General features: G+C 41.0%; 1 protein-coding gene across 1 annotated transcript in view; it reads left to right on the forward strand.

Moving 5' to 3' along the window:
• Positions 1-12996, forward strand: part of PPP2R5A (protein phosphatase 2 regulatory subunit B'alpha) — an 84451-nt gene that overhangs the window by 30242 nt on the left and 41213 nt on the right. Inside the window, exon 2 of the mRNA XM_042445961.1 lies at positions 7548-7744. Coding sequence (XP_042301895.1) covers positions 7548-7744 — 197 coding nt within the window. The remainder of the gene's footprint in view (positions 1-7547; positions 7745-12996) is intronic.

Here is a 12996-nt window from a genome sequence, read left to right on the forward strand (position 1 = left end):
CCCAGGAGGGACCCTCAGAGGCCGGCAAAGGCTGGAGGACAGCGTGCCATCCTCCATGGCCCTTTTGCCAGCCTCTGACGGCCCCAGGAGGGACCCTCAGAGGCCGGCAAAGGCTGGAGGACAGCGTGCCATCCTCCATGGCCCTTTTGCCAGCCTCTGACGGCCCCAGGAGGGACCCTCAGGGGCCGGCAAACGCCGGGGGAGGAGCCAGAGCCTCCCTCCCTCTGAAAAGGGTGGGAGCCCCACCCCTTGGTTGATAGGAGCCCTGCCCCCTGGAGGGCGGGAGCCCCGCCCTGGCACCCAGCCCCCATCCTGGAGGTAGAAGCCCCACCCCCGGCACGCGACCTTAAAAAGGTTCACCATCACTGTCCGAGGAGATAGGATTTTTTAGCACTTCAGAGCAGCATTTTGTTGAAGTCACATATCAGTAAACCCACAAGGTATGCATTTTATGACATTGTTACCTTAAGCAGTTAAAACAATGCCTAAGTTGCAGACATGGACAAATTATCTCACCAGTTCTGTTTCTTGGGGTACTTTTTTGTCCCACATGGAGTAATATGTTGAGATTAAGAATGCCCCATGCTAATCTTTAATTGCAACATGATAACAGAGAAGCATAGAGATAGAAGAGACCACAAGGGCCATCCAGTCCAACCCCCTGCCATGCAGGAACGCTCAATCAAAGGATCCCTGACAGGTGGCTGTCCAGCCTCTATTTAAAGACATCCAAAGAAGGGGACTCCACCACTCTCCCGAAGGAGTGTGTTCCACTGTTGAACAGTTCATACTCTCAGGAAGTTTCTCCTAATATTTAGGTGGAATCTCTTTTCCTGTAGCTTGCATCCATTATTCCATGTTCTGTTCTCTGGACCAGCAGAAGCTTGCACCATCCTGAATATGACATACCTTCAAATATTTAAACAGGGCTATCATGTCACCTCTTAACCTTCTCTTCTCCAGGCTAAACATACCCAGCTCCCTAAGCCGGTCTTCATAGGGCATAGTTTCCAGACCTTTTACCTTTTTGATTGCCCTCCTCTGGACACGTTCCAAGTTGTCATCCTTTTTGAATGGTGGTGCCTAAAACAGGACACAGTATTCCAGTTGAGGCCCGACCAAAGCAGAATAGAATGGCACTATTATTTCCCTTGATCTAGACACTGTACTTCTATTGATACAGCCTAAAATTGCATTTGCCTTTTTAGCTGCCGCATCACACTGTTGAGTCATGTTCAACTTGTGGTCTACTAGCACTCCTAGATCCCTTTGACATGTAATCCTGTTAAGCCAGGTTTTCCCCATCCTATATCTATGCATTTCATTTTTCTACCTAAATGCAGTACCTTACATTTCTCACTGTTGAAGCTAAGCAAGAGTAAAAAGTTGGCCTAAATTACATTTAATTGAGATTGAAAATAAGATTCCTTAACGTGTTTAACTATGCTGTTTTTTTAAGTATCCAACAATTTTGCTAGTTAGTTTTTTATTTTATTTTTGGCAGAAAAAAAAGTAGTTTCTTAAAATAAGTCTTCTACTGCATTTGAACATATATATTTTTTTGCTCTAGGTGTTTCAGTACTGTGTAATAGCTTTCATTCTAAAAGGTAAAGGTATTTGCTTTCGCACTACTGTACTAGGTTGGCAGAAGCTGGGACTAGTGATGGGAGCTCACTCCATCATGTGGCACCTGGGCCTCGGAACTGCCAACCTGCCGATCTTGCAGTCAATGAGTCGCTGTCTTAACCACTTGAGCCATCACATCCCTACACCCGTGAAAAATTGGGATTTTTACCCTGGAACAGACTGGAATTATTATTGGTTCAACAAAAACCTGAGAAGTCACTTAATGTAGGGTTCTTGTTTGTTTTTATCTATTTGGATGAGGATAAGATTTCGGAAAGTAGTTATTTTTAAAACAAACAGTTCCTGTGTGGCTCGTTAAGAACAAACCTACTTTGTGAAACTCAAACTTAGCTTTGCTCTTTGTGTTCTTTTTCTTGAAGGGAAAAATCTATCCTTGAATATCCTGTAGTTGTAGAAAATATTAGAAATAATAATTTAGACAGTGATACAAGCAGCCACTGTTGACTTTAGTGTGTGTGTTGACTTTATTGTGTTAATGTATGCCTGCTTAGGCTATACTACTTTCGTAATATTTCTGTAGAAGGGAAACTTGATGAATATAAGCTGAGAAAGAGTGCTGTCTCTGAATGCATTGCTCCTTCTTGCGCCTTTTGGCACAATATTTTTAAGGGCGAACTAGAAAGAAGAGTGTTGTCAAGGAGAATCAAATAACACATTATTCAAAATATAGAGTTCTTTGTCATAGACTTCTTCTTGTTTAACCAGTAGGGATATTTGGATGCAGCTATGTAGCCTAAGCAGTGTCCAGTGATATATACTAAGGCTTTTTAGCCCCACCAGCTTATGATATTTTGGTGGGTCCTAAAGAGCTGGTCCAGCATGTTGGCTTATTCTTTGGAATTGTGAGCAATGCTGCATGAAGTTTGAGGGGTGGTGCCACAGGAGATTATTGGAGCCTTTGCATAAATGTGCTCCATAGAATACTTCACTTTATTTGCTTCTCAAATTGATTGTGTTTTGAGTTATTTATGGCAGCCATAACTGATGTTATCATGTGCTGCTGCTGCCATTTTTTTGCAAAGCTGGAATTTCAAGGTGCTTTCAAATTATGACACAATTACACAGGTTTTCCTTTCTCGTTATTTCCTTAAAGAGCAATGATGCATGTATGTGTATGCTTACTTGTTTACATAGGCATATGTGTATATGGCTATTTTGAAAGACTGAAATAAGATCAACCTCGTTGTGTTACTGATAGCAACAGTACATGTTTGTTAGTATTGTGTGTAGGTAGGCGTTGTACTGAAAAAAATCTATCCTTTCAGGTTTAAGACAGTATACAAGGGTAGTGGCATGTTGCCTTGTCTCTTTATTAGTAAAATCAGTTTTTAAAAAGGCATGTCAGTGTATGATTGGATTTTAGATGATTGTACTGATTTTTGAAGATCCATTTTCTCATCATAAACAGCTGCCAAAGACATCCTTCCACATATGCACTTGCTTTTTTACATGAAAATAAGACTTTTCATTTCTGATATTTGAAAGTAACGATTAGATTCAGCTTAACTTCACTGCAGTACAAGAATGTACAAGAACTGCTTGCTTTGTTTATTAAAACTACAAATCTGTTCAGTCTTCACTGAACTGCTAGCTGAGCACCCTTAATGTCAGTTTCATTGAATGCTTACATTTGTAAACTTAAATTGCATAAGATACCTGACATCTAATAAGATGGACTCATTGCAAAACAATTATCATAGACTCATAGAAATGGAATGGACCAGAAGGGGCATATAGTCCAAGCCTCTGCCATGCAGGAATATACAACTAAAGTACTCCTGAAAGATGGCTGTCTATCTGGCAAAGAAGTAAAGTCCACCACCCTCTGAGGCTGTTTGTTCCACTGTGGAAAGGAAGATCTTCCAAAAAGTTCTTCCAGGTATATGTTGTCTCACTTCTGGCTTCCAGGCTTGTTCCAAGACTATGGTGGCACAGACAATGAATAGCTACCTCCCTTTAAGAATCAAAATTGAGTTTCTGTTCTATTTTGCTATTATAGAAATGAAGTAAATAAGTCTAAAGCACATAGTAGGGTTTTAGTTCCTTAAAAAGATGATCCACTGCCTATAATTTTTTAATGGAAATGTTGCAAGAGACACTGTTTGGTACTGTCATGCCTGCATGTTACCCTCCTGCTTTCCCTCAGTTGTTTTTTTTCAGCCCATGCTACTGAAACACTCCCTCACATAGAAAAAAATTAAGTGTACTTAAAATGGTATTCCCTCCCCCATTCATTACAGGCATCCCTCCTCTTTATTCAACAGGTTAGATACCAGAGCTTTATAGGTCCCACATTTTGACAGTTCCTCCTTTTTGACAGTGCCTTGGTTCCTTACCTGTCAAATAAGTATGGGCTTCCTGTACTTGAAGCAAACAAACTGAGGAGAGCTTTGTATCTTCCGATATCAATGAATGTAATCCCTTGTAGAGTCTACAGCGCTGAATTATCATTTGTATGAAATATATGTACATAGGTTAGATGGCATTCTAAGCAGGGTGTATAAAAATCATCATTTTTTAAAAAATTGATCTTTAAAGTTTTCATTTGGCCTACTGTTTATATGAGTATTAATGTGCTAACCACATGGTTCACATGTAATACTAAACAAGCAGTTTTGCATTATGGACTTTGGATTAATCCGCAGTTACAAGAAGATTGGGGCCATTTGATCTGTTTGCCTTTTTTGCTATGATCACAGCATTAAGATGACAATACAATTGGTCCATTCCACAGATTTTATTACCCATGGAGCCCTGGTGGCGCAGTGGGTAAATGCCTGTACTGCAGCCATTCACTCGAAACCACAAGGTTGCGAGTTCAAGACCAGCAAAAGGGCCCAAGCTCGACTCAGGCTTGCATCCTTCCGAGGTCGCTAAAATGAGTACCCAGACTGTTGGGGGCAAATTAGCTTACTTGCTAATTAGCTTACTTGCTGTTCACCGCTATGATCTTTGGAATAGCGGTATATAAATAAAACAAATTATTATTAATTATTATGGTTTGAAAATATTAATATGTATGTATGAATTCCAAAAAGCAAACCTTGATTTTGCCATTTTATATAAGGGACACCATCTTCCTTACCATATGTACTCGACTAGGATCTATAGCAGTGGTCCCCAAATAGTGTCCTTTAAGAGATTTTGGATTTCAGCTCCCAGAAGCCTCAGCCATGTTGGCCAATAGTCTGGGATTCTGGGAGCTGAATTCCAATATCCCTTAAAGAGCACAGTTTGGGGACCACTGATCTGATAGATGAAGCAAATGTCAAAGAACTTAATTCCAGCAGGCATAACTGTTTGTCCTCATTATAAAGGCTGGATGGATGAGAGAATAGAGGAGGGTCAGTGTTTCCAGAACAGATTACACTCTTGCCTTTCACCAGGGGATAGTTCCTTTTTAAATAAGAGTTAATGTACAGAACGTACATTGACCCATGAATAAATCGATTCAGGGGGTTTTTTTGGGACAAAATTTTGACTATAATTTCTTGACTTATACATGAGCATATACAGTACATTGTATATTTAATAGGACTTGAGTATCCACCAATTTTGGTATTTACCAGGGGGCGGGGGAATGTATCCTGGAACCAAACACCACTGGATACCAAAGGCTCATTGTATTGTAAGCTTCCATAAATTGCTAAGACTTTGGCTGTTAAGTATTTTTTTAAGGATTTGGGCTTGTTTGTGATTCCTTTGAATCATGTATAGAGATTAATGAAAAACATTCAGAGGAAATGGTTGAAGTTTCAATGTTATTTCATCAAGTGTGTCAATATTGGTGTCCTGGAATGCTCTATATGTGATTACAACAGACCTTTAAATTTTTCTTTGAATAGTTTGAACCTTTATGTGTCCTTGCTTTCCTATTACAGTGGGCCCTTGGTATCCTTCAGGGATCCGCCCCCCCCCCAGGATACCAGAATCCACGGATGCTCAAATTCCAGTGTCCTTAATGCCGGCGTGGCCACATGGCTATGCTGCCATTAGGGAGAATGAGATGGAGTCCTCCCTCCCTCCCTCCTTTCTTCCTTCCTCCCTCCTCTAAATCTTCTGCCCCAGCTTGGCTTTGGGGGGCGGAATCTGGCTCCCAGTCAACCGGGGGTGGGGTTGAGCCTTGAGTCTCAGAGCCACTGTCCCCAGGCCCAGCACCAGGGAGAGAGCCTCTGGGTTCCGAGACTCAAGCCCTGACTCTCTCTGGCCAACAAAACTTGGGTCTTGGAGCCCAGAGGTTCCATCTCTGGTACTGGGCCTGGGGACGGGCTCAAAGACTCAAGCCTTGGCCCCAGCCCTGGCTGACAAGGAACCAGACTCTGCCCCCAAAGCCAGGCCAGGGCAGAAGATTTAGAGGAAGAAGGAAGGGAGGAGGGAGGGAAGGAGGAGGGGGACAAGGGACTTTTGTCCCCAGTGACCATGTGGCTGCATGCGCACTGCCATTAGGGACAATGAGGGCTTGCCATCCGTGGATGCTCAAATCTGCAGATGGCAAGTCCACAGATAAAGAGGGCCCATTGTAGTCATGTCTGAGTTGTTATATCATAGCAATGTATTCTTGGGATATGAGTTCTGATATTAAAAAAGGTGTTCAGGCAGTAGTTTGAATGTCTGAAACAATATACTGTACTAAGGATCAGGATATACGATGGTTATATCTCCTTCAGTTTGACAGAAAAACTTCAGGCAAAAATACATCAGGTTTTTTTAAACTGTTCACATCACTTTGTTATTCATTTGAGTTTTAGTATCCTTCAACTTGGTTCTAAAAGTATTTTGCTTAGGACTTTATACATATGATATATCTACCAGTTTATTCATTTCTAACCCACAAGTACTAACAATAGAAAACTTGCATCATGTGAATTGTAGGATATTTTTCAGTGTATTACAGGGTATACAAATGACCCATGTAAAAATCAATGCTTTCCCATGAAGAATTGAATGTATGCCATCTAAATACCAGAGCTAGAAAGCACCAGCTTAGAATAAATGTGTTTTTTAAAAGAAAATTATTTATGAGGTAAAATGTATGGGGGAGGGGATTTCATCACTTCAGTGAACTCTAGTGTCCCCCAATCCCACAGTGGAAAAAAATCTTGATTTCCTCTTACTGTTCTGGTAAACCACTGCTTATCACTTCTGCCTTGCTACATTATGGTTCATTGGAAAATGATACAGAACATATTTTATCACAATGTGTTACATTGGCAAAAACAATTCACATTGGTGGCATGAGCTTTCAGTTACAAAAGCCCATGCTAACCAACTTCTTTCTTTCATTTAGTCTCAAGAGTGCTACAAGATCCCTTTGTATATTGATTTTCCATACTAACATGACAGTATCTTTGAATTCTGTCACAATAAGTATTAATCATTGCTATACAATGTATTTTGTACAGTGAAAATATGTTGGTTTAAAAATAACATGCTATGAATTCCCAATGGGAAGTTCTAGTATACTAGAGAATAGGAGGCTAGTTCTGTACTTTTCCTCGAGAAAAAAACTCTTTCACCTAATGTGCAAGGAAGGAACTTGCAGATTTTATGTCCAGAAAGAGCCTCTATTCTTTCCTTACCATTGAGATGAGAGACCCAGTTTGAAATTCTCTAAAAACTGCCCCAAAACCCTGCTGTTAGTGTGGCTGAAAAAGCATATTCTGCAGTGCCAGTCAGTCAAATCAGGTGGTGTGGGAACTCCATACAGAAGATGATTTAATTATAGGTCTGCTAAAGGATTGTTGGATTTGCGGGTTCCTTCATGTGACCTTATACTTGGATGTGACCCATTTCGCCTTGTGCTTGGTTTCTGTTACTATCAAAATGATAGATAACTTAACTGTTTACCTGCAGTTTATGGAATTTTACATTCTAATTCTTGAACTTTTTATCCTTTACAGATGCCACCACAAATGAACAGCAAAATCTCTTCTGTCAGAAATTACAGCAGTGTTGTGTATTGTTTGATTTCATGGACTCTGTTTCTGACTTGAGGAATAAAGAAATTAAAAGAGCAACACTGAATGAATTGGTGGAATATGTTTCAACCACTCGTGGTGTGATTACTGAATCAGCATATTCTGACATAGTGAAAATGGTAGGTAAAGCATCAGAACTGTTGTTCTTTGAAGATTTGTAAAAGTGAAACCCGGTATTACTTGCTAAGTATAGACTTTATTCTGGATTACCATTCGGTGATAAAGTTGTACTTTTCCTGGCATAATTTGCTTCTAAATTGCAAGAGAAGAAGGTTGGTTCCATTTAGTTGAGGATGTGAAAATTTGTTTCAATGCATTTGTTAGAATCTCACCTGCACTTTCTTATATATCAGGTGGCAATTTATCAGATTTATTTATTTTGTTTAGTAATTTGTGCATATTTTAAAATTTACCTCGTGTACATTTATTTGCACATTTAATGTAGTATACACTTTTTCTCTATTAAGTAAACCATTTTTGTAATTTTTTAATTTTTTACATTTTGGCTGTTCACATTTTAAAATGTATACAGTGCACCCACGCCATGTGGGCACACTATATGCGGTTTTCATCTTACGCTGAAGCTGCGCGGAAAAAGCAACAATGGCACCCACATCCATGGAGCATCCGGCTGCACTGCAAGCAGGAGCCTTTTGCCTTACCCTGGGGGGAGGGTCCGGAATGGATCACCCACGTAAGGGAAGGGTCCACTGTACATTGTTTTATGCACACTTTATTTTTCTCAGACACCCTGCAATCTATAAACATATGTAGATTTTTGAGTTAAGATGCATGTCTTTTGCATGAAGTGTGAAAAGGCTAATTTCAGTGAGATAGTCAAATCTTTTCCATCTTTAAATTCAACTGCCTGCCTGTTCACCACTGGTTTCTTTAAAACAGAGTGCGGTGATTAGGAGATAGGAAATAATACATTGTTCTTACATCTTTCATTGCTGAATGAAGGGAAAGTATTAAAGCTCAAATGCAAAGCTCAACTGTAGTTTTATTGAACACTTAGGCGTGTTACAGACCGCCCCTTTGGGGCGGCCTGTAACCGGCCCTTTCCCCGCTGTATTGGGGCCTCAGCTGCCACAACGGCAGCATCTGAGGCCCCGATCCGCCGCTTCTCTGTGGCCTGGAAAGGGGTGTCCTTGGGGCTTCATGGTGGGGAGCCCCTTTCTCCCTTGCGTCCCTGGCGCAGCTGTCTAAAGGCTGTGCCAGCGACACAAACCGCAGAAGGTGCTCCGTTTCGGAGTTCCTTGCACTGCGGAAAGGGTGCTCTAGGTGCCCTCGCGCGGCGCGACAACATCACAATTGCATCGCCTCGTTTGGAGGCGGCGCGGTGGTGACGTAGTCATGGCGGCACCCATCTGTATAGGGTGCCGCCATTTTGTACAGACTGGGTCCATACTAGGGTTAGGAGTGTCAAGAAGTGACGCCCCTTTCTAACCCTAGTACGCGCTCGTCGCGTACTAGGGTGCCCATTTGTAACGGGCCTAACTGTGCAAGAAGCACTGTTCTATGTATGTCGAGAAGAGCAAACTGCTAAATGTCTGCCTAAATTTATAGCTGCAACTGCCAGGAGAAAAAAGCTTACAGCTCAACCAGCAGTCACTTCTAATCTTCTGCATTTAACATTTAGTAGTTCTGTAGTTCTAATACAAGCTGGTGTGTGTTTGGAAAATATTGTTGTTTCCCATCCATATTTCTTCTGCCCACCCCCCAATTTTAACAGCAGTTTACCTCCCAGCTGCTTCTGATATCACATTGACTCTAACCTCCATGCAAAACAGGCAGTGCAAAGCAGCAAATGAAGGTGTTAAAAATCCTGCTTAGCTTTTGGATGTGCACTTGTTCATTATGAGGAAAGATTAGTGAACAAATGACAAGGAAAGGAGAAAGAAGAGAGAGAAATCAACTGGAAATATGAGGCAGAGAGGTGAAGAAAGAAAGAAAGAAAGAAAGACAGAAAGAAAGAAAGAAAGAAAGAGCTGGAGTGGAGGAGAAGATGCAAGAACAAGAAAAAATTGAAGAAGAATTATTGAACGGGATAAAAAAATAGCTAGAAGATGATATTGGGAGAAAATGTGTAGGTCAGTGAGTAGGGAAGGAAAAACAGTGTAACTGTGCAGGGGAGGAGAGAAGGCTTTAGCCACTATGGTTGTCAAGATGTCTCCTGCTGGACTCCCAATATCTGTTTCTAAACGTTTATGAAAAATGTTTACAATTCTGTTTATTCTTACAGGATTTTTGAGGATTTGCAGCAAATTGGCCACATTACATATTCTTAATGTGAGATAACTGAAATGATACAATGGCCATCAAAGATCACATATTAACAATCTTCCATGTTCTTGAGTTTTTAATTCCCTTTAAAGGATGTGTACTGAGAATGAAACTGCATACAGTGGTATGAATACGCTGCCTTACGAAATTTCCTTACGAAATTTCCGGGTTATGAAAAAAATCTATTTAAAAAAACTGTTCCGGGTTACGAATGTTTTTTCGGGTTACGAAAAAAAATTTGCTGCTTTTCGGCGCTATTTCACACCAAATCGCGGCTTTTCCCCATTAGCGCCTATGGGTTTTTCGGCTTACGAAGCCTTTCGGGTTATGAAAGCGGCGGCGGAACGAATTATTTTTGTAACCCGGGGTACCACTGTATTACATTAAGTACATTATTTGAAAATACAGTTAAAAACACCATTTCTTTTAGCAAAAACCTGTTAAAACATGGTATCTAGGTAGAGAGGTTTACCATCATGCCCCCTGTCCTGGTGTTCTGTAAAAAAAGAAAAGTCTTCGTAGTTTCTGTGGCTCACACAAAATGGGTTTTTGCACCTGCACAGATGCCCTTTCAGAATGTTCTAGTAGCTTGGAGGAACTCTGCCTGCTCCTGGGTACTGCACTTGTTCTAGCGCACCACCATTCCCTAAGTTCCTTTTCCTCTGCTGAGCTAGTGACTCCTCTTGATGTGCTCTTGTGTGAAATATTTTCTCTTTTTTCTTAATTCCTTCTATTCACCCCCCTGTATCTTTAATCTTATTTCTTTTGGTTGAAATACTACCAAAGACAAAACACCTTTCACTTTACTTCATGTTCTCCTTCTCCCCTTTCCTCCTGTAGCTCCACTTCTCTGTTTAAACGGTGCTCCATTTGTGGATGGAAAATTACTTTATCTGACACACATATTGCCTATATGAGGGAATATTGTTTAGCATTGCCTCATTTCCAGGGTGTTATGACTGAGGCTATAAGGATTAGGCATTTTGCCTAAAGATACATCTTTAGTCTTTGGAAGAAGTCTCTAAAGGTTTTGGAGCAAGTGGCAACTCACAGTTTTTTTTTTACCACTTCCACAACTGCTGCCAAACTGCAGGAAATATTGAGACCATCTTTGGTACTGACAGCTTCCAGTCTGCTTCCAACTGCTATGTCTCATTGAGGCTTTCAAGTCTCACTCACAATTATCCCAAAATCTACTGCTACACTGGTAGCCAGGTCTTTGATCCTGATCATGACCACCACTCATAATTCCAGCAAAAATTCTGAGGTGGATTTGTTATCAGATGCTTCTGAGAAGTCAGGTCAGATGGGGCACCATGTTTCAGAGCAACCAGGATTGGTTTCTGAACCTAAGAAGAAATAGAAAAAAGGTGAAGCATACCAGTCAGCCTGTGGTTGAGATTCCTGTGTCATGAATCTCAATAACGATGGTTAAAGCAGTAGAAACTACACCAAATACAAGGTTGCACCATCTGCTGTCGACTCCATCTGTATCTATGCCTGGTACTGACAGCTGACCCTGACAGTTGGTTGATGAGGGCACTACTGCCATCTCCTTGATGTGAAAGGTCCCTGTTTTATTGAGAGAGATTGTATGCATCATTTCAACCCCACTTTCAAGAATACAGGTATTAGGAGGATTCACTGTTTACACATCATACATAAGCCAATACTGGCGAGAATACCTTTAGAGAGTTGCACTGAGATCATAAAACTCTTATTCTTCATCTTACAGAGATTGAAACCATGCATCAGATGTTCACTATCACACCACTAGGAGATTTCTATATTCTTGGTATTGTTGTCAATCTTGGTCCCCTTCTTTACTAGCTTATTCCCCATAATATTGATTGTGACATATTCACCACTCTACAACTCCAGCTTACATCACCACATACTCATTGATCTTCAGTACCCAAATTGACAACCTCTGATGACAGCCACTTTTTAAAGACCATCACTTTGGAGTAACTGTTCTGACATCAGCAACTGTTGTTATAACTACACTGTACTTGCAACCTATCTCAGTTCTCCATAAATTGTTTAATAACATAGTTCACATTAAGGTGAAACAGACAGGCCAAATAAAGCAGTTTCCACCTGCCGTGAAGACGGGCCATTTAGATGACACATGCCTCCAAAGTGGGTGGAAACTGGATTGAAGCTGTACTCTGGGACTGAAAACTGGAGCAAAAAGAAGCCGTGATATTCCAATTTAGCCTGGAAAATGCACACTTTCAACTCTCCATTATAAACGCCCTAATGCAAGAGTGGTTCTGAAGGTGCATTCCATCCTAAACCTAACTCTAAAGCTGCACATAAACGCACTGATGTAGGTGCACATTAAAAAAGGACAGAGTGGTCTGGGCAGCAGTGCAAAAAAGTAAAAGTGTGACACCTCCAATGACTATAAGTACAACATACACAAACCAGACATTCCAAGAGGGAGCATATGGGGAAGATTGTTTTTTGCCAGTGTTTTACTGGGCACACTGATGCTCCAGTGTCCTGTAGTGGTGGTGGATAGCAGATGAGCCTGATTAAAGAGGCAGCCATCCAGTGGAATGGCATCTAAGCAGTAGGCAGTCACCGGCGATGTTTTTGTGTGACAGTGAACATGCATGGTGGGGAGGTGACAAAAAAAAATTACCCAGCAGCATAGCTTGATGCCGCCACTGTGCGGATGGCAGGGTTGCAACCTGTTTTGGAAAATGCAGGTTTCAGCTGCTTTTCCTGCCCATCTGTTCCACTTCATTGTGTATCATTTGCTTCAAGAAGAGGGTTCTTTATTATAATTTTACAGATTTTTAGGCCACTTGCAAAATGAAGAAAAGCTGCAAGCTTTGTATTAAATTGTGTTGAATTTTGATTTCTAGGTCAATGAATTCTTAGTATTTTAAAAGCAATTGCTTTCAGTATGTCAAGTTCAACCAAAGCGTGTGTGAACGTGTGCATTCTAAATACATCCAAATCCTTAGTGGCCTAACTTACAAAGAAACTGAGTGTTGCAGCCTACTTCTGGAATGAAGCGTCTGGAACATGGTTCCTTTATAAGTCTTCTTGCTTGAGCCTGCATATCTTTTGT

This window comes from Sceloporus undulatus, chromosome 1 (assembly GCF_019175285.1).
Source record: "Sceloporus undulatus isolate JIND9_A2432 ecotype Alabama chromosome 1, SceUnd_v1.1, whole genome shotgun sequence".
NCBI lineage: Eukaryota > Metazoa > Chordata > Lepidosauria > Squamata > Phrynosomatidae > Sceloporus > Sceloporus undulatus.